The following is a 20108-nucleotide window of genomic DNA, read 5'->3' as shown; positions in this document are numbered from 1 at the left end:
CTGCACTCCAGCCTGGGGGAGAGACTGAGACCCTGTCTCTAACACTAAGCTAAAATAAAGTAAGATATGTGGAGCGTGGGCATGGGGAGGGTCACAGTCCTGACCCACGTTTGCCAGCGCCATGGGGCCAGAACTGTGAGGCACGGCCCTGCTGACTCGGGGTCTTCCCTGTGTGGCAGTCCCGCCCTGGGCACTGATCGCCATCGCTGTGGTCGCCGGCCTCCTGCTCCTCACCTGCTGCTTCTGCATCTGCAAGAAGTGCTGCTGCAAGAAGAAGAAGAACAAGAAGGAGAAGGGCAAAGGCATGAAGAATGCCATGAACATGAAGGACATGAAGGGCGGCCAGGTAGGCCGGAGTGGGCGGCTGGCAGGGGCCCGGCCCAGCTTTCCTGAAGCTCACAGGGGAAGCAAAGGCCTCCGGCTTCCGCAGCCAGACCGGCTCCCTCCTTAACACTGCACAAGGGCTCTCTTGGTTACGTCTCCAGTATGACTTCATCTGCTCACTGGCTAGTGGGAAGGGGAACTAACTCCTGGGTTAGCGTGAACTCATCCTTGGAAAGGCAGAGGAAGAGAAGACTATCTTGAACCCCAGTTGGGCTACTGGGGCAAAAGGTTGGAAACAACCCCCTGCTCCCACCACCACCACCAGGAAGACACCACTGGGTCACCTTGTGTTTTCCGGCCAGAGACACTGAAGGACAATATCTCATTGGGGGCAGCTAACTGGGCATGGGGTAGGGAACCGAATGAGGCAGAAGAAGTGGTCCTGAGGCACCAAGACAGGGCCACACGGAATCCATCACTAATCACATCATAATTTCATTTATTTTCCTGTCTTTTGGTGTTGGTTAGCCTAGAAAGGTCCCTTGATACATAATACCAGAGTTTCTCCTTTTAAGTTTACAGAGGCCCCTCTGTGCTTCCCTTTTCCCATGTTTGGGAGTGACTGGGAGAAATCTCTTGCTCAAGGAATCACTGTGGAGGGTGGAAGGAAGGGCCTGATCTCAAGAAGTCGGCTAGGGATCAAGATGCCTTTGAGACCAGGTGCGGTGGCTCATGCCTGTGATCCTAGCACTCCGGGAGGCCAAGGTGGGAGGATCGCTTGAGCTCAGGAGTTGGAGGCTGCTGTGAGCTATGATGACACCACTGCACTCTAGCCTGGGTCACAGGGCGAGACTCTGTCTCAAAAACAAAACAAAACAAAACAAAATGCCTTTGAGTGCTCGTGGGTGTGTGGTCGTGTGCGTACATGGGCCCAAAAGGACCTGCAGAGAGTGTGTGTGTGTGTGTGTGTGTGTGTGTGTGTGTGTTGGGAGGGGTTCCAAGAATGCCCTGAGTGTCGCACAGCGTGGCCCCCCCCAAGCGGCTGTGGTTTCAGGGGCTGGTCTGAGCCAGGATTTTCTCTTACACCATTTTTTCCACCTCCGTGGACTCACTTCGCTCCTGCCTGCGTGGGCCGCCCTCTGGTATGTGTCACCTAGGATGGGGGGACCTGAGCTGGGGACAGCACTGGGGAGAGGGCTCACAAGGGAAGCAATTCCCCCACCCCGGCCTCAAGATACTAGCGCATTTGGCAAAGTGCCTCCCAGGGAGGAGGGAGGCCCACCAGGGCCCGAGCTGTGTCTTCCAAACACGGCGTTGGCGTTCGGGGCCGCGGGGGGTCGGGAGGGTGTGGAGCAGCGGAGTCCCATGGGCAGGGCCACGTTCCCTCCTTCCCCCACGCCCAGCTCCGAGTCGGGTCTGGCATCCCGCGGCCCCGTGCCACGCCAGGCTGCTCCGTTCTCCCCTTTAACTCGCGCTGCCTCTCCCGCAGCTCCCCCAGGACGACGACGACGCGGAGACAGGCCTGACCGAGGGAGAAGGTGAAGGCGAGGAGGAGAAAGAGCCGGAGAACCTGGGCAAGCTGCAGTTTTCCCTGGACTATGATTTCCAGGCCAACCAGGTGTGCGGGGCTGGGGAGCGGGCAGGACGTTGGGTGGAAGGGGCTAGAAACAGCCCTCCCAGGGAGGTGTGGGCACTGCTCCTCTCCATGGAGCGAGGCAGGCTGGACACTGTAGGGCATAGAGCCTCGACACTGGCCCTGGCTTGGCCACCAGGCTGCTCTGGGGAAGGTTCTAGGTCGATTGTGCTATTAACCTGCCCACCAATCTTGGGCAAATCAATTGCCCTTTCACCCCCGCTTCCCCAGTGTCATTCCAAACTCCCTGGGACGGAGACAGAAACCAACCTTCCTCTCCAGCACCAGCCTGCCCCCCATTCCCCGACTGCCACCTGGGAAGGGGTTGGCGGGAGCGGGGTCTGGGGCAGGAGCTGGCGTGGGGGCCGTCCCGAGACTCAGGCCCCTCCCTCCCTCCCTCTCTCCGCAGCTCACGGTGGGCGTTCTGCAGGCTGCCGACCTGCCGGCCCTGGACATGGGGGGCACTTCAGACCCTTATGTCAAAGTCTTCCTCCTTCCCGACAAGAAGAAGAAATACGAGACCAAAGTCCACCGGAAGACACTGAACCCCGCCTTCAATGAAACCTTCACCTTCAAGGTGATGAGGGCCTGAAGGGTGACTCCAGCTTCCTCCCCGATCCCAATTCTCCCCCAACGTCTGCAGACCTTTCCTTGGTCCTTAGCACGGCTCAGTCTGGAACAGTGGCAGGCTGGGCTGCGGCCCGTGCGGAAGGGACCCTCCCACCCTACCCCTGCACTCTGCTCACCCAGACTTACCAGGAGCCCCGTGGGCTGGCTGGAATGGAGACCCAGGCCCAGGGACCTGCCCACAGTGTCCCCTGGAGGGGTATGGGTCACACTGGCCCCTTCTGATCCTGCTTGTGCCCCGCAGGTGCCGTACCAGGAGCTGGGGGGCAAAACTCTGGTGATGGCCATCTACGACTTCGACCGTTTCTCCAAACACGACATCATTGGGGAGGTCAAGGTGCCCATGAACACTGTGGACCTCGGCCAGCCCATCGAGGAGTGGAGGGACCTGCAAGGTGGCGAGAAGGAGGAGGTGAGAGCAGAGACCAGCGAGACCACGCAGGGAGATGAATGTAGCTGCGTGCCTGGGCTTCCACCCTTTGGCATGACCGAGGGAGGGTGGGCTGTGGAGCCAGGCGACCTGGGTTAGGGTCCCAGCTCCACACCGTCTAGCCGTGTGACCCTGGCAAGTTGCTTCAGCTCTTTGGCCCCGGGTCTTTCCTTTCGTCTCTTTTTAGAGAGGAGGATGAACTACCTACACAAAGCGCCTAGCACGGGGTCTGGTACTGGCTGGGGACTCAGATAGATGAGACCTCCATTATTATCCTTACTCCTAAGGTTCTGCTATCACCTACGGCCAGTGAGCCACAACTCTGTGCCTCAGTTTGCCCACGAGGAAAGCTCATGTTTGTTCTAAAGGACACTCAGCATGGGGGGCTTGTCCTCTCAGCCACTGTGATGGCATTCATTCGCTCCCCAAATATTTACTGAGGAACTGCTATACTCCAGAAACTCCACTCTTCCCACTCCTCCTTCCGGGCATCAGTTGTTGTCCGGCTGGGCCCCGGCTGTCACCCAGCACAGTGCTGGGCAGTGACGGAGGGATGAGTAGAGAAGCTTAGGACATCCTTTCGTACCTTGGAGCTCACGGTGTGTCTGGGCAGAAAGCCCGCACACCTGAACCAGGACTGCGTGGTGTGGTCAGTCTTGGCCAGGCGGCCGTGACTCTGAAAAGCTTTGACTGCAGCGCGGTGTGGACGGAGACCTAGGATCGGGAGCCCTGGGTCCGCACCCTGCTCGCAGTGCTAAATTGTGCGACTTGGAGCAAAGCTCTGTGAACCCCAGTCTCTCGTTGGTCACGAAGAATCCTTGCCTTGTCTGCATGAAAGAGTTGCAGCGACAGTCGCAAAAGAAAAGAGTTGCACAAATCACTCTACAAGCGGAATGGCCCATCAGGAGAGACCTCGGTGGGCGGGAGGGATCCGGGAGGAGGGCTTCCCAGACACTCCGTCTCCCAGGGCCCTTGGAAACGAGCACGTGGCTGCCAGCCCCACTCCTCACGCCCTTTCCCACCTTTCCGGGGCCTGGGCTGGGAGCCCACACACAGCCCCATCGGCCCACCGCCGCCCAGGCATCGCGGCCCACTCACCTGTCAGCATCCTCAGCCCATGGCTCCCACGCCGCCGGGTGGTCACTCTTAGGGGCTTTGTTGAGCTGCAGCAGGAGGCCCTGAGGTTGGACTCAGAAACACCACCTCAGCCATCACAGATGTGGGGACTGGTGACCGACGGAGGGGGGAGAAACCACTGCCTTGTGAGTCTCGGCAAGTTGGGGGTCGCCACGCAAGAGGGAGAGGGAGGGCTGAGAGGACCTGAGTCCTGCTTTTCCCCCCGGACAGCCAGAGAAGCTGGGCGACATCTGCACCTCCCTGCGCTACGTGCCCACGGCCGGGAAGCTCACTGTCTGCATCCTGGAGGCCAAGAACCTCAAGAAGATGGACGTGGGTGGCCTTTCAGGTACATGCAGAACTTCTGGCTGCCATCGGGTGGCACCAGTGAGCCAGTCGGCACCCAGAGCCCCTGGAGTTTGCACACTGCAGTGACCCAGACGTCTTCTTACGGAGCAGGGGAGCCCTGGCTTTCCAGCCCCTCCCTGTCTCCCGGGGTCCCCTGTCTCCAGTGGGAGCTGCCTTCCTGGCGATCTCTGGCCACGCCCCGTGGGCCATGGAGAAAAGGATTAGAGAAATGTTATTCCCCGGATGAGTTAGTAATTTAGGATTTTATTAATACTTCTCCCAGGGAATTGTAGGGAGCGGGCAGGGCTTAGCCCAAAGCATGCCACCACAATCGGGGACAGTTTTCCAGGAGAGGCTGTAGGCTCTGCTGTCTCTGCCCTGGAAAGGGGCTCTGGGGGAAAGCTCTGAGTGTCACATTTACCCGATGGCGAATGGGGCTGGCCCAGGCATAGGGTCCTGGTGGGTGGAGCCCTCTGTCTCTGCCGTGCCCTCCCAGAGAGTCAGCCCTGGGCACGGGCTCTAACCAGCATGTCTCTGTGCCAGCCCTGGCTCTGTCACTGACCCACTGTGTGACCTTGGGCAGGTCATTTCCCTTCTTTGGCCTCAGTTTCTCGTCTGTAAGTTTAGGAGGATTGGATTAGGTCAGGATGTTGACACAGCAGATCTATATCCTGCTTTGGGACTCCCCGGCCCCCGTCTAGCCAGGATCACCAATGGGTCCCCACGCGTTTTCTCACGAGGCATAGTTAGACTCAGAAGTTTCCCCAACACAGTGCTCCAGGAAGCCACAGCAACCGATCAGAGGTAGTTCTGGGGGTGAGGCCTTTTTGTCACCCTTGCACTGGATGGTTACCTGTGTCCTTTGGGCTTCCTGTCCTCTGACTCAGTTCTTCCTGGGGCCTGGTCTCAGCAGAGTGGAGTCCCGTCTCCACCGATGCTCTGGGCAGGCCCCGGTGCGTTCGGCGGGAGGGCAGGGGCTAAGGGGACCTCCCTGGGGTTGGGATTCTCCCGCTGCAGACCCCTACGTGAAGATCCACCTGATGCAGAACGGCAAGAGGCTCAAGAAGAAGAAGACGACGGTGAAGAAGAAGACCCTGAACCCGTACTTCAACGAGTCCTTCAGCTTCGAGATCCCCTTCGAGCAGATTCAGGTGCTCGAGCCCTTCGGGTTCTGGCGTGGAGCGGGGGGCGGGCAGGAGAGGGAGCTCACCTGAAGGTCACCGAACAGGCCTGCTCAGGGTGGGGGTGGGGCCTCCTTCCCAGGGCATCCTTCCAGAGGGTTCCGCTTTTCCCAGGAGATGAACATGAACTAATTCCAAAAAATTCTACAAGTCATTCCTTTAGGACTTTGGGGACCATGGTAGCGTACCTGGGCGTGGGGGGCGTAGCACAGGTACCAGTGAGGTTAGGAGCTGGCCGAGGGGCCGGGAGTGGCCTCCTCCCCATCCCCAGCCGCATCCTGCCTTGGCCGTCCCGGGCCCCACTCCTGCTGCTCCCTAGGTCTCTCCCATCCACACCTCTGACCCTCTTCCTCTCCCCTCTTCCCTCCATCGTTCTAGCCTTTTCTGTTCTTCCTTCCCTCCCTCGCTACCTTCCACCAGCGAGTGCTGTAAATGTGGGGGACGAGGTCCGTTCACACCACTTCTGGGTGTGGTGGGATCTGGACGTGGTGGGACAGGAGACCCACCCACCATGTGGGCAGGAAGTCGGTGCAGCCAGGGGCTCGCAGAGTGGTGGGTTCTCTGGAGTCTTGGTCTCTCCTCTTTCGCAGTGAGCTGATCCCTCCTCTTCTCCACCACCCCAGGAGGGCTGGGTGGGGGGCACGCGTGCAAGGGACTCTTTAGAGTTGGTGCTGCTCTCGAAGGTCTTCAGGAGTCCCTGCGATGCCTGAAGGATGAACACGACTCCTTAGCTGACTCCTGCCGGCCCCGCAACCTCACCTCCTGCCTCGCTCCTCTCTCTACACCCCACGGACTCTGAGCTTCCAATGTTTCTAAGACGCCAAATACCCTCTCTGCCCAGGCCAATCCTCTTCCCTCTTTCTCCCTCTGAGAGAAATCTTTGGCGTCATGTCCCAGTCACCTCCTCTGTGACGCCTGTCCTGGCTGACCTGAGCAGGACCGTCCTCCCCTCTGAGTTTCCGTAGTACCTTGTGCCTTCCTCTTTAGCACAGCCTTTAGCACTCTGTGTCGTTAAGTTTTTATTGTGTCCGCTGATCTCGTCAGAGGTGAAATTCATCTTTTCACTTTTCCTCCCACACAAGCGTCTAACACAGTGCCTCGAGCACATACATGCTCGATAAATGCCTGGTGGCAGAAACAAGTTGCCTCCGAAAGGTGTGACTGCTGCCCCCAGGTAAATTCAGTCTCATTCGGAGGCAGAGATGGAAGCAAGGGGCCCTGGGAGGCTTTCCTTCCCCGTCATTTGGAGAATAGTTTGATGGAGGGGAAAAATTTGGTCATGGACCACGTCTTTGCCTGCCAACTCTCCCCCTCCTTTGCTTTTCTTGCAGAAGGTCCAGGTGGTGGTCACCGTGCTGGACTACGACAAGCTGGGCAAGAATGAAGCCATAGGCAAGATCTTCGTGGGCAGCAACGCCACGGGCACGGAGCTGCGGCACTGGTCCGACATGCTGGCTAACCCCCGCAGGCCCATCGCCCAGTGGCACTCGCTCAAGCCCGAGGAGGAGGTGGACGCGCTTCTGGGCAAGAACAAGTAGGCAGCAGCGGCTGGGACCCTGCGCCCGTCACGGACGCTGACGAGATCCAGAGCTATCAATACCTCAGTTATGCGACCTTAGAGGTTTTTTTCATTTGTTTGTGTTATGTCCTTGTTTCTCCTCCTTTTTCTCTTTTTAAAGACCAGCTTCCCTTTGATGGCTGTGTGAGGAGAGTCCCCTAAGAGATGAGAGAGGAGCCTGGCTCTGCTCGTGGTCCCGGGAGCTGCGCTTGCTGCATGCCTGTCACGGCTCCCCTCACTCTTTCGAAGCTTCACGAGCCTCATCCTGAGAGGCCCTCTCCCGGCAGGACGTGGCAGCACTTCCTGTGTTTCCAGCGTTCTAGACCAACAAAATGGCAGCACATCCTGTTTCCTGACAGGGAAGGCAACACAGTGGCCAGCGATCCGTGTGTGTGTGTGTGTGTGTGTGTTTGAGCATCTCTCTTCATTCCTGGAGTGAGCCTTAGACAGTGACGCTGTATGGGAAAAGAAGGCTCTTCGGGAGCCCTGAAAGGAAGAAGGTGCACTAGTGGGAGATCTTCCGTCAGCCTGTGGAGAAGTCTCGAAATCCTGGTCAGATGCCAGAAGCTCCCATACTTCTTGTGGGTGGCTACTTGGGAGGCAGCAAGATGTGGAGACCAGATGTGTCCAGAAGCAGGACCAAACCCTTGATGCCATCATAGACTTCCTCCTGTCCATCATGGCTTCTCCCGAAGTATGGTTTCTGGGACATCCATGGAAATGAGCGGTTCACCCGATTGGCCAGACTCTAACAGGGACTGTCAGTCCCAGGTTCTCACTCTTGTTGACAATGAATATCACACCATGAAGAAACAGAAGTCCCATTACCCAGAAAGACCAAAATTGAACAACTGGATCTTCACTCCATGCAGTGGGAAACACAGATGCTTTTGCCTTGTCCAGGATGTATGCGGTGCAGTTCATTTGCGTTTATTCCCCATTGTGCTTTTGCTTCTGTTTCTCTTTAATGTAAGTGGAGCAACACTCAGCGAAGACACGTTATCTGTACAGAGCCAGAGAACTTTAAAAGGAAGGTTTAAGTGTTCTCAGTTCCCCTGAGGTCCAGGTAAGAGAGGGGTCGTAAGAAGGGGAGGATGGGAACAGTTGGCAGAGATTTCCTGGGATGAGATAGAGGGGAGCACTAGGATTCCCCCCAACTCCCACTCCCTGGACCCTCTGCCCTCCATGCTGGAGTGGCCCACGGAGGCCCGTCCTGCCATTCATTAGGGAGGCTTCTCTATGTGAATGCTGAGAAACGAAGGCCGTCCATTCCTAACGGGTGGTGGTGGAGATCCGCCAGCGTTTCCACCCCATGCTCACTTGTGTCCCATTCCCCACTTACCTTTTGTCCCCAGCATAGACAAAAGCCATATATATGTTAGTCAAGTTTGCACTGAGTCCTCTTCCAAACCTTCACCCTGGATGAGAGAGTCAGGTCCCCGTGTGGCCAGAGGCCAGCCCTCCCCGCCTCCCTTCCTTTGGCTCTTCCCTTCCATCTGTGCAGCCCTCAGGCCCTCGCCATTTCTTCCCTCAGAAAACTCATGGCTTCCCCAGGATCCAGGGACTCTCTAGCACAAATGGCAGCACTTCCTGTCCTGCTCCATCTGGGCCACAGCAGCTTCCTGTAGGCACCTGAGACAGATGACGGTGTTGGAGAGAATCGGGCTTGGAGGACCCAGCATGAAGAAGGTGCAGAGTGTCTTTTTATTTTCTCTTAAATAAGGGAAGGAGTTTTTGTTTTTCCTTTGTTTTTTGGTTGAAGTAGGGAGCGAGGGCACACGTCCGCCAGAAACAGACTGGGAAGTAGGGCTCAGCCTGTTTCTCGGAGACCCTTCTCTGTCTTGCTAGTGGTACATGGGAAGTTATATTTTTCCTGGACTCTGTGTGTGTGTGTGGACATGCAGACGCGTGTACTTAACGATGGGAAGGTAGGACTCCGATGAGGACTATGAGCTGTGGTCCTTGGGACCAGAGTTGTAGTCACGGTAGAGAGCTGTAGGACAGTAGGGTGCCTTCAGAATCTGGGTGCCATGGAGTAGGATTTCATAAGGATTTCAGAAGTCACTGGACTCTTCTCCCATCCCCAGAGCTGTGGGATTTTGGTGCTTTCTCAGGGTCTCTTCCCACACTCATTCTCCTCACCCATACAGACCCCATTCACGGAAAACCGTCAGTCTCACCCCTCTGCCTTCATTCTCTTCCCCTTTCCCAATCCGTCTTCTATCACCTGGAGATTCTTCTCTGCCCATGAACCTCATTCAGCCCTTCCAGAGCCCAAGATCTGCCACGTCCCTGACACGGAAGGAAAGGAAATGGTGGCACCCCAGGTGGTTTGGGTGTCCATGTGTCTGGAGGGAGGGGCTGGATTTTATCACTCTGAGCCCGCCTCTCGCGAGCAGCCTTGAGGGTAGGGGTAGGTTGCTGAGCGACTTTGAGTCTTGGCATGAGTGTGGAGCCAGCGCTGGTGTGGGGGGGCAGTTCCTTCCCAGGTCCCGGCTGGTCCTGATGAGCCATGCTAGCAGATGGCATCTGTCTGGGGCCGTGGGCTAGGCTTGCTTATGCTTGTAAGTTTTCTACACTAAACGGCTGATGTCACCCAAACCACAGAGCTTCATTCCAGTCTCTCACTGCCGTTCAGATTCATTTCTGGGGATGTTAGTGTACTGGGACGCAGGCGCTCAGTAGGACGGGGTTAGGCTGTCTGGCTAGTGAGGGGTTCTGGATGCCTCTGGGGCTGTGAGTTTTCATCCCAAAGTCTGTTCCAGAGAGAGGAAAAGAGTATAGAGATGATTTTTCACAGAGGGGCTGAGACCATGAAAACCCAAACCCAATTCCTCCTGGAAACAGGCACGAGGCACAGAAGCTCTGTTTCTTCTTCCTCCCTGAATGATCATTCCAGAAGGGAAACCAACTCTCCCAGAATGACGGGCACAGTTTTGGACTTTGGAAACTGAGGCGTGGGGGAGGCTGGGTAAAAAACACGTGAGCAGCCCCAGACGGTGAGCAGGTGCTGGGCAGGACTGAGAAGTCACTTTCCTGGAGTCCCTCTGCTGGAAGGAGGGACAGCAGGGACCAGGCCACAGTGTCAGGTCCTGATCTTTTTTCTTCCCAGGAAACTATACAGAGCTTATCTCTGCCGAACCAGTTTGGCACGCTGAGAGAGAAGAGGGGTCGCTTCAGCCCCCCTGTGGGTAGACCCAGCTCCCCTGTAAACCTGCACAGCAGGGTGGTGGTGGGGGTGATAGCAGAGAGGTTGACAAACTTCCCTTGGGGTCAGGGAGTGAGTGATCCTATGTTCCTTCAATGTCCTAGACTAATTCCTGAGGCATCCGAGTCCTGGGTCTCGCCCAACCTTGTATACAGAGAGCCTGTCCCTGAGGGTGTCCCTCCCCCTCAGAGGTAGGAAGAAATTGAGCCAGGAACTGCCCTTGTATCCTCTGCCCTACCCCTTCCCTCTGCTCCCCTTCCCCTTTGTCACTTCAGGCTGGTTGGGGCCCTTTCTCAGAGCCTCGGGTGGTGGCAGGCAGGGAGGAAGCCCAAGTCCTGATCCTGGCAGCCTGGAGCCCCATGATACGGTTGCCAGATTTGGTGACTAAAAACACAGGATGGCCATTACGTTGGAATTTCCGACAAACAAGAAATAATTTTTAAGTATAAATATATCCAGGCAATATTTGGGACATACTGTACTAAAAAGTGATTTGTGGTTTATCTGAAATTCCAATGAAACTGGCCATCCTGTATTCTGTCTGCCCTGTGAGCACTTCTCCCCTCTCCCCTCGGTCCCAGGGGGCCAGAGGCTGGCCACCAAGGATTTATTTGACTTAACCTGTTTTTCGAACTGCAATATTGAGAAGGGGACACTGTGACTTGAAGACACATGAATATACTTTATTTTTTAAGCAACAACAAAACAGGAACCTTCCGAAGCCATTTGAGCCTCATCTGCCCCCGTCCACGTGCGTTTAGTTATATACGATAGTTATCTATAAACATACGACCAGAATCTTGCTGAATCAAGATGCATGTCTAGAACTTTCTGTAAATAGCCGCATGGCAATGCTGACAGTCCCTCGATCCCCTGACCCGAACCCACTTTACAGAACTGGGTGAGGCTGCTCGTTCGATTTTATGTCACGTAAAGTCTTTGTCCCCCAGCCCCACCCTGCCTCCTGCCATCAGGAATCTCCCACGGGAGCCTTCAGCGGCCAGGAGCTGGTCCCAGCTCTGGTGCCAGCCCTGCCATGGGAGTCGCCCTGAAGGCTCGCTGCAGCACGTGTCTGCAGAGCCAACCCTCGGGCACGGCACAGTGTCCAGCCCGGTGTCTGGCGTCCCAGGAGCTTCTGCGTCCTACCTGTGTGTGTGGTGTGCCCCTCCCCCCACCGTCTGAACTAACTGAAAAGCCATAAAGGGGCTTCCTGCTGGGGACTGCCCCGGCTCCTCCTGGGAACCCCCATGTCCCTCCGCCGACTCCCCACACAACACTTGTGAAGGGCTCACTTGCTGTCACCTCCTCCTGCTCCCTCAGCCCTGTGTCATGGATGGTGTCCAGGGCTTCTGGTGGGGCCCAGCCGGAGCTGGCTTCATCTCCACCCTGGGTGTGGACAGGGCAGGGGGGGGACTCCAGAGTTTGGGTGCCTTTCCCGGGGGGGCCCTGTGGAGGCAACCAGGATTTTCAGGAGCAGCCAGTCAGCAGTTCAGCCTGTGGCCAGGTTCCCATTTGTCACCCGCGGTTGACAGAACCAGCCCTGCTTGCTTACCACTGTGGCGGTAGGGTCCGTGGACGGGGATGGAGGAGGACGCCTGGGGAGAAGCCGGGAAGGCAGGGGGTGAAGCTCCCGCTCACGCGCGTCCTGCAGTCTGGCGGAGAGCAGGCCCAGCCGGGGCTCCCCTGAGCGTGCTGGGCAGGGCCGGTTGTGAGGGCGGCTCAGAGGAGACACTCGGACGGGGCAGGTACATGCCAAGCGCCCTGACCCTCACATCTGCTCTCCAGAGCAGCCCAGCCAGCTGTGCCAAGCAGCAGAGAGGTGGGCAGAGGGAGACTGAGGTCCCAGGTCATCGTGTGGAACTGAGTGGGACGGGTAGCCCCAGCCTGCAGCCCCTGGACCCACAGGCACCTGGCGAGGGCAGTAACGCATGGGCGTGACCCAGGAGGCCCCAGGCCTGGCCACTGCGACGAGCAGGAGGAAGGAGGGAGAGACAAGAACGTGAGGGCAACCAGGCGGGGGCGTTAGGCCAGTGGTGGCGAGGTGGGCTCCATCCTCACGAACCAGGACTCGTGAGCGCACAGCAGTCCCGCGGCTTCGTGCCGAGGACGTGGAAGAGGGGCGAGTGGAGAGGACCGTTTCAGAGCAGGCTGGGACCGGGTGTGTGGGTGAGCGGAGGGAAGACCTGTCTTGCTCTCTCTGGGGCCCTCCCACCCTCCACACCCACAGCAGAGACAGGAATGGAGGCAGGAGCTGAGGCAGAGCGCGCCTGGCGAGGGAGCAGTGTGTGTGGGCCTCAGGAGTCCCTCTGTCCCGCCCGTCTCAGCAATCAGGACTTCAGGGGGCCATCTTCAAAGATGCCTGACCCTTCTGCCCTGACTCCTGCCCATCTAAGGACTTGATTCACTGCTTTCTGAAAACGCTGTGGCAGAGCCCGGCCTGGCCCAGGTCGCCCCACCAGGAGCCCTGCCTTTGCCTCCATGGGAAGGACACGCGTATAGCCCTCGCCTCCCTCCCCCACTCTGCTTGGCAATGCTCTCCACCCCCCCTTGTGTGGACTCTGTTGTTCTTGTCTGATCTCTTGTCAAATTGTTATTTTGTAATGAGCTGCGTCTCCTTATTAAAGAAATGAGCTGAAAGAAACCTGGGGGTGGGGGGTGTCTCTAGTCGTTTTTGCTGGGCTGCGGTGTCGGGGGCGGAATGCGGGTCAGCATGGCGGGTGAGGGTGGTGAGACAGCCCTGAGGCTCTGGCCTCTAGCCCAGAATCTCCCTTCAAGGAAGCAGCAAAAGGGGCTGAGGCCCCTTCTCTTCCTGGGGATGGGGGAAGACCAGACGGGCACTCCGGGGGGTGGTGGGGCCCACGCGTCTCCTGACTAGGGACACAGGCCCGGGGAGGGCTCTGGGGAGGCGTGGTGGTGCTGGGGGACATCCTCTGGGAGGAGGCTGGGGGCGAATGACATCCTTGAACTCCCTTTCAGCAGGGCGGGATTTAGGGAGCAGCCACAGTCTGAGCTCAGTGAGGAGGAGGCTGGCGCTGGAATACAGGAGCTTGAAAAGTGAGAATTTCTACAAAGTCCTCAATGGCCCCACTGCAAAGAACTCCTAATGTCTTTGACTTCTGAAGCAAAGATGTTAGGGAGTAAGGATGGGGCTTCAGAATTTTCAGGGGAGAATAGGGCGGCACTGCCCCCAAGACCAGGAAAGTATTGCACCCCACCTGTCTCCTCACTTTGAAGACAGGCCAGCCCTACCATTCGTCAGTCTATACCATGCACTTGTCCTCTGGGAACACCACCGGCCAGACTTGTGCTTGTCCATCAGGTCCAAAGCCCTGAGGGGCAGGGAAGGCAGGGCGGGGACAGGACTGTCCTGGTGCATGAGGGAGGGAGCAAGAGCCCAGATCCTTTAATCTCTCCTGTCTGGCAGCTTCGGTCCCTGGTGCGGGGGAGGCTGGGTGTCTGGGTGAGGTGAAGGGCACGGAGCCTTCCAGCACAGGGACCAGGATTTATCACCAGGGGGTCTCCTGGCTGAGAACAAGCGCGCCTCTGTGCTGGACCACATGATGGCTAGTGACAGTCTCTGCAGACCTCTCAGCATCCAGGTGGGGACAGAGAAGCAGAAATGACATTTGCAGTCCCTTGCATCAGACATGCTTCTTTTGCCTGTTTCAGGCCCCAAGACAGGTCTGAATTCTTCAACCATGACATCGTGTGCGTTTGTTCTGCTGCTGCTTGGGCTACAAACAACTGGGTGACAGCAGGCGAAAAGAATCTTCCCTCCCTGCCCTCCCTCCCAGTCAGTGACCAGGGCTTTCCACTTGGCAGAAAACACGGGGCTGAGCAGAGCCAGAGGCAGGGCTTGCTGGATGGAGGAGTCAGACCTGAACCTTGGCTGCCCCAGGTCAGGCCCGGCCACCCACCTACACGTCCTGCCAGCAGGCCCGCGCAGCTCCTTCCTGGGCATGGCTCCTTCAAGTTAGGATATAACCTCCAATAACCCCGAAGTCAGCTACATTTGCAGTTCAGAACTACAGAGTGGTTTGGGATCTCCTGAATCAAACAAGGAGCTAATGAAGAGCATCATGCATAAAGGACCAAAGGGGATGCCAGGGGACTCCCATGAGCCCAAGAAAACCATCACCCTCTGAACCCTAACTCCCCAGGTAGCAGAGTGTGCTAGTGTCATCAGGATGGCCAACACCCTTGTCATTTAGCCCTGCCCTCTTCGGAGAAGTAGCCCTACGCTTAGTCACCAGAAACTGGGAACCCTGATTTCTTCTGATGGTTCTTCTGGATTTTCCTTGGCCTGACTCCTTAGGAAATGCCGTAATGTTCCCAGAGACCCTGACCGCAGTGATGGGGGCTCACCTGTGGCTGTTCCTGGGGGAGAAACCCCTAAGTGGATAGGAGTTGCAGGAAGCTGGCAAGGCCCCAAACAGTAACGATGACACAAAGTTGGAAGAGGCTGGCCCAGATGTGAGACTCTATAAATCCCATTCCCTGAACTGTGGAGACATAGTCACAAAGTTAAAACACGGTTTTATTTACTCATTTATAAATACTGTTGTGTTTACAGGCATCATATAGATGTGAATATTATTATTCCCAAACTTTCAAACACGGAATACTTAATACTATATAATAACAACCAGTAAAACAAAATCATTCATCTCAGGGTTGAAAGGCCACTCAGAATTGCATAAAAAAATACATTCGGTTCACAAAGCGAGTCTGGCTTCCCCTCCCCACAGCCCCGCCCCGCCCAGGTGTATGTACAGCGGACTGAAGTTAATCCGCACAACTCAGCTGAGAAAGTTACGTCTGGTGCTTTAACTGGGGGGGAACGGGTGAGGAGTGCGGGGGGCGCGAGCGAAGACACAAGATGCTGCCACTAAACTGGGAGCGGCTTGGAGACACCAGGCTGGTTCCTCATAAGCTCTTTCCGTCCCTGCCAGATCGAGGGCGGGGCAGAGGCAGGAACGAAGGGAGGAAAACCGCAAAGCGGGGTCTGAGTCTGCCGCAGTCAATTGAACACAGGCCGCATCTTTTCCAAGAAGAGGGATGCGAGGGTGGAACGTGTTCCTCCCCTCTTCCGGGAAATGATGGCCCCCTTGGGGTGCCGGCCAGGTGGTAGGCCCAACCTTCCCAGGGTTCAAGGGATTCTGGCTAGAAAAGGGGGGTATTTGGGATTGCTGCACCCCCCCAGAACCTTCTCCTACCCCTGCAGCCTGCCTCCCGGGGTCCTTTTCCCGCCAACCTCTCTCTACCTGGCCTCTCTTCACCAGAGGACAAGCTGGAATGTGTTCCAGGTTTCAGCAGAGTGGGAGAGAGAACAGGCGCGGGCAGAGATACTTAGGGAAGAGTCGAGCTCGTGCTGGCCCCAGCGTGTCCCTTGTTCAGGATCTGCACTCGATCCCTAACACTGGTTTTGGGAGAACAGTAGAGGCTCCCCACAGCCAGCATGCCTTTCCCGAATCCTCCTTCCTGCAAGGCAGGGATGGGCTGCACCGACCCCGACCAGGAGATCCGGCTTGTGCTAAGACAAGCTTCTGTCTGAGCAATAAACAATGTGGGGACAAAGATGGAGTAAAGCAGACGTGGCTACCCACGGCTTCCTTGGCTAGGCCATGGAGGAGTCACGCGGGCCTACAGTCACACCTCCTCGCCGAGGGGCTGTCAGCACATCCAGGGAGCTCTGAAACTGAAGGGGGGGGGTGGTGGTGTATAAAACTCCAGGAGTCTTGGCTGAATCATGGAAAAACCTCTCTAAAGCACCCTCAGCTCCGAGTGAGAAAAGCAAGGAATGATGAGCGTGGAGGGAGCTGACAGGGAGAGGAAGGGTAAAGGGTATGTTTATTTTGGAAGGACATAACAGCATCCTGATGTCACCTTATCGGGCCACCCAAGTAAAACTGTATTGGAAACATGAGGGAAAAATCTGGAAGAGAAATAACAGAAAATATCATTCTGGCAGATTCATAGTCCCAGATGATAAGCGGATGAATTGGGGAATGGCTCAGAGAGGTCCTTTGGGGGATTAGAAGGGAGGGGGAAAAGCGAAAGATTTGATTTAATAGAATAATACACTGGATAAAATTGGTTTCTGAGTTCTCATTTCTAATCAAGAATATGCCAGACCTCATTTCGAAAGCTCCCGGCTAGCAAATGTGCATAAGCTAGTAACAAAAGTAATCCCCAAATTGTTAAACCTTTGTAGGAAAGGCCAGAATATTCATTAATAGTGTGTCCTTAGACACACCCACCTCTTGTTCCCAGTTCTTCTCACGGAGGGGCTTCTGGGATCCTGGGCTGCAGCCGTACCCAGGTTCAACAGTGACGCTCATCCACAACTCCCGAAGGAGAAGTAAACGCGTCTTCTTTTAGCGTGCAGCTGCCGGCTGGCTGGTCAAGATTCCCTATTTGTTTTCTCTTAGCCCTCAGAGACCACCTCATTCCCTACCAGCTGTGACAGTGACAGTTCCTGGACTGCAGTGAAGTTGATCTATTTTCCGATCTAATCAGAACACAAGAGATCAATAGCTATCCCTGGTAGGGTCTACTGCTCCTGAGCCCTGTCAATACCCATTAGGGAGCTGATTACAATCTCAGCTCAGCGGGAGGCTGAGGGATGAAGTCACCAGCGAGGCGGAACTCATCTCCGCGTGCCAAAGCTTTGCTTCTGCGAAACTCCCCTCCTCCCAGTGCCAGTGCTTGCAGCCTCCCTCCTGCTCTACGGCCAAAGCCCCCAACCTTCCGCCTCCCTCCACCACAGCAGCAGGCCACCCCTACTTCCAGGGCCTCTGCCCTTTCACTCCACTCACACGAGTCCTGCAGGGGTCTTGTGAGAGCGGAGTGCTGGTCTATGCCATGTGGCCGTTGGGCTCCGGGTTTGTCAACGTGTACTGCTTTGGTGGTCTCCTCTGCAGACCTGCTTTGAAGGAAAGACCATCTTGAACAGCACCGGAGCCTCCTACTTCTAATAGCCCAGAATCTAGAGGAGGAGCTCAACGGAACTAAAGATCGAGGTTTTTATTGAGGAAAATTCTCATACTGCAGAGTTTAAGACTACGAACCAGCTAGAGCTAAGCAGAAATGCAATTAGTCCGCTGTTCGGGTGTGAACAGCCAATGCAGATCACATCTGAGAATGCTGAAGAAAGGTGGTTGAAGAAACCTGTGAAGCAGCAGCTCTATTTCCTATTAAAGCAATTTGTCCAAAGGCTGCTTGCAACAAATTGCTTTCTATCCACTTCCCCACGAGCTCCAATTTCCACCTCTGCAGGTTTTAATATTCTTACTAACCCATTAGGAGGGAAAGCAATCGCAACACCATTCAATTACCCTCAATATTAAATTCACTCTCCAGCAAGGATGAGAAGTCAACCTTGACATGCTGATGTTAAACAGTTTAAATCCAGAAGAAAACAATAATTTTTGCTCTTGAATTTCTGAAGTTAGAATTTTTGAAGCAGAAATTCCAAGTTTAAAGAAATGTTCTGATCTTCCTAAGAATGAAGAAATCACAGAATTTTAAGCCAAATGGCTCTTAAGAATGATCCAGTCCAACCTCATTTCACAGACAGGGAAGGCGACTTGCCCAAGGTCACGTGGCTAGTCAGGAGAAGAGCTGACCCTCGAATCCGGATGTTCCGACTCCCGGGGTCTTATCTTTTCGTGCGCTCAAAGCTTATTCTGCCCTCAAAGCTGCCTTACTTACTAGGTCAGAGGAACGCACATCTTTGGGGATCAAAACCTGCCTTAAAAATCAGGACGTCGACCAAGACTTGCAGCTATAACTGGACCTAGATTTAGGCCGATCACACCACCTGTGATTGATAACTGTGCTCAGAGTTACGTGCAGACTGGCAAAAACAGTGGGGTCTGATGACCCCACTGATGACCTCTGAGGGAAGGACACCCTCCAGTGTTACCTCCCTAAACTCCAGGGAACCAGTGGCTCGTGTGGGGGGTGGAACTGGGACTTGCCCCTTCCTATTGGCTTAGTTGCCGAGTCCTTAGGCTTTCCTTTTCGAGGTACAAAGCAGCCTGGGAGGTGAACAATTGGTGACACTTTAACTCGTCTCTTCTCCAGACTTCTGCTCACCTGTGCCCACCTCACGATGCGTGCCAGCACTGTCAGGGCCTTCTCCTGCACCAGGCCTGGCCTGGAACATCAGCCTTTCTCTGAGAGGAGACCGTGTCTGTTTTGGCTGGGAGGGGCTGCAACAGGGTCAGAAACCCAGAGACCTCACAAAGTACATGGCTCTAAGAATTCCTTCCTCTTTCACCTCTGGTTCAACGAAATGCCCCTGGTGGGGGAGACCCAGTCAGCAGTGTACACACACACACACACACACACACACACACACACACACTGTTGTGCGATCCACAGATTAAGTGGGGTTTTAGCCTCCTTGCTTCGTGAGTGGTCTAATAAGCACACATTTGTTTGGGGCAGGAAGAATGGGTGAAGTCTTCTAAAACAGAGTTCTGAAACCTCACCAATGGCCTCGGATGGCAATAAATGCATGTAGGTTTTCTTAAACACGGGGTGGGAACTAGGATAGAAACCAGGGAAAGCCCAGAAGAGAAGCAAGTACATCCTGCAGTCACATAGAAAAAGACAGGGAGGCGCTAGGGAACATCAAATGAGAATGGCCCGGGAGAGAACCTAGTGTACCAAGTACACCCAAGGCGTGTCTGTTCCCTAGATTCTTTGGTGGCAACACCCTGAGATTTGCATAACTCTCCCAGCAGAGACTGGGGTGGGGCTGAGGGTCGTCAGATCCTGGAGCTATCTGGAGAAGGATGAGCAGCCCTGGAAAGACAAACAGGCAAACTTCGGCCAGAGAATCTCTGGAATAGCTATGTATCATTACTCCCAAAAGCATGGTTCAGTTTTTTAAAAATATAAACTGAGAACAGAGGGCGTAAAGCTGAGAACACTCTCCTTCCCATGCTGATGATTCACGTAAAGACCCTAAAGTGACAGAGCTGAGCCCACACTGCGGGCCGAGCCTGCAGCTGTTCATTCAGCTCGGGTGACCCGGGGCACTCGTGAGCATCCAAACCAGCAGGTGAGGACTGCGGGTTGTGGCCACTGACGAGAGTAAAGGTAGGTCACTGTCCACTCCGTACAAGGACAGAGAGACGTGCTGACGCCAGCACAGAGAGAACTGCTGGCTGTTAGAAAACCTGTAACCACCACCTCATGGGGCTCCGGTCAATGCAGTTGTGAAGGAATGGTATTTCATCTCTGGGACTAGACCAGAGTTTGGAGTTTATCTAATAAAATTAATTGTATAAGAGAAAGTACCTGAAATTACCTAGGATGGTTTACACTTTCATGAGTTCTTGGCCATAGAATCCAGTATTCCTGAGATTGAAAAGCTTATGAATTTCTTCTCACAATGAAGACTTTCTGGCAAGAAAAGTCATCTTTTAACGTGAAAGGGCCATGTGAAGCAGCAAAGGTGTAACATCACCCAAGAGTTCTGACAACCTGCCTCCAACGCTTTGCAAAGGCACAAACGGATCGGAGGGAACTCTCTAAAACCCCTTTACCTGGTCTATCAAATGGAAGAGGGTCAAGATATAATATTTTCCTAATAATCCAATTTTCTTTACCTGAGGGAGGCGTGATTCCTTCTTCCCCAATATCCAAAATGTGTCAGGAGAGTCAGTCAA

General features: G+C 55.2%; 1 protein-coding gene across 2 annotated transcripts in view; it reads left to right on the top strand.

The window, feature by feature from the left end:
* SYT2 (synaptotagmin II) overlaps positions 1 to 7197 on the top strand; it is an 8869-nt gene extending 1672 nt beyond the window's left edge. Inside the window, exons 2-8 of one of the 2 annotated variants that reach the window (XM_012655936.1) lie at positions 180 to 346; positions 1823 to 1942; positions 2367 to 2534; positions 2829 to 2996; positions 4362 to 4479; positions 5496 to 5629; positions 6991 to 7197. In XM_012655936.1, the coding sequence (XP_012511390.1) occupies positions 180 to 346; positions 1823 to 1942; positions 2367 to 2534; positions 2829 to 2996; positions 4362 to 4479; positions 5496 to 5629; positions 6991 to 7197 (1082 nt within the window). Of the gene's footprint in view, positions 1 to 179; positions 347 to 1813; positions 1943 to 2366; positions 2535 to 2828; positions 2997 to 4361; positions 4480 to 5495; positions 5630 to 6990 lie in introns of both variants that reach the window. The other variant, XM_012655937.1, reaches the window with a different exon arrangement.
* Positions 7198 to 20108: the final 12911 nt, after the last annotated feature.

Source organism: Propithecus coquereli, unplaced genomic scaffold, assembly GCF_000956105.1.
Source record: "Propithecus coquereli isolate 6110/MARCELLA unplaced genomic scaffold, Pcoq_1.0 Scaffold491, whole genome shotgun sequence".
In the NCBI taxonomy this organism is placed as follows: Eukaryota; Metazoa; Chordata; class Mammalia; order Primates; family Indriidae; genus Propithecus; species Propithecus coquereli.
The sequence above is the reverse complement of the archived record's forward strand: the minus strand, read 5'-3'. Positions and strand labels throughout refer to the sequence as shown.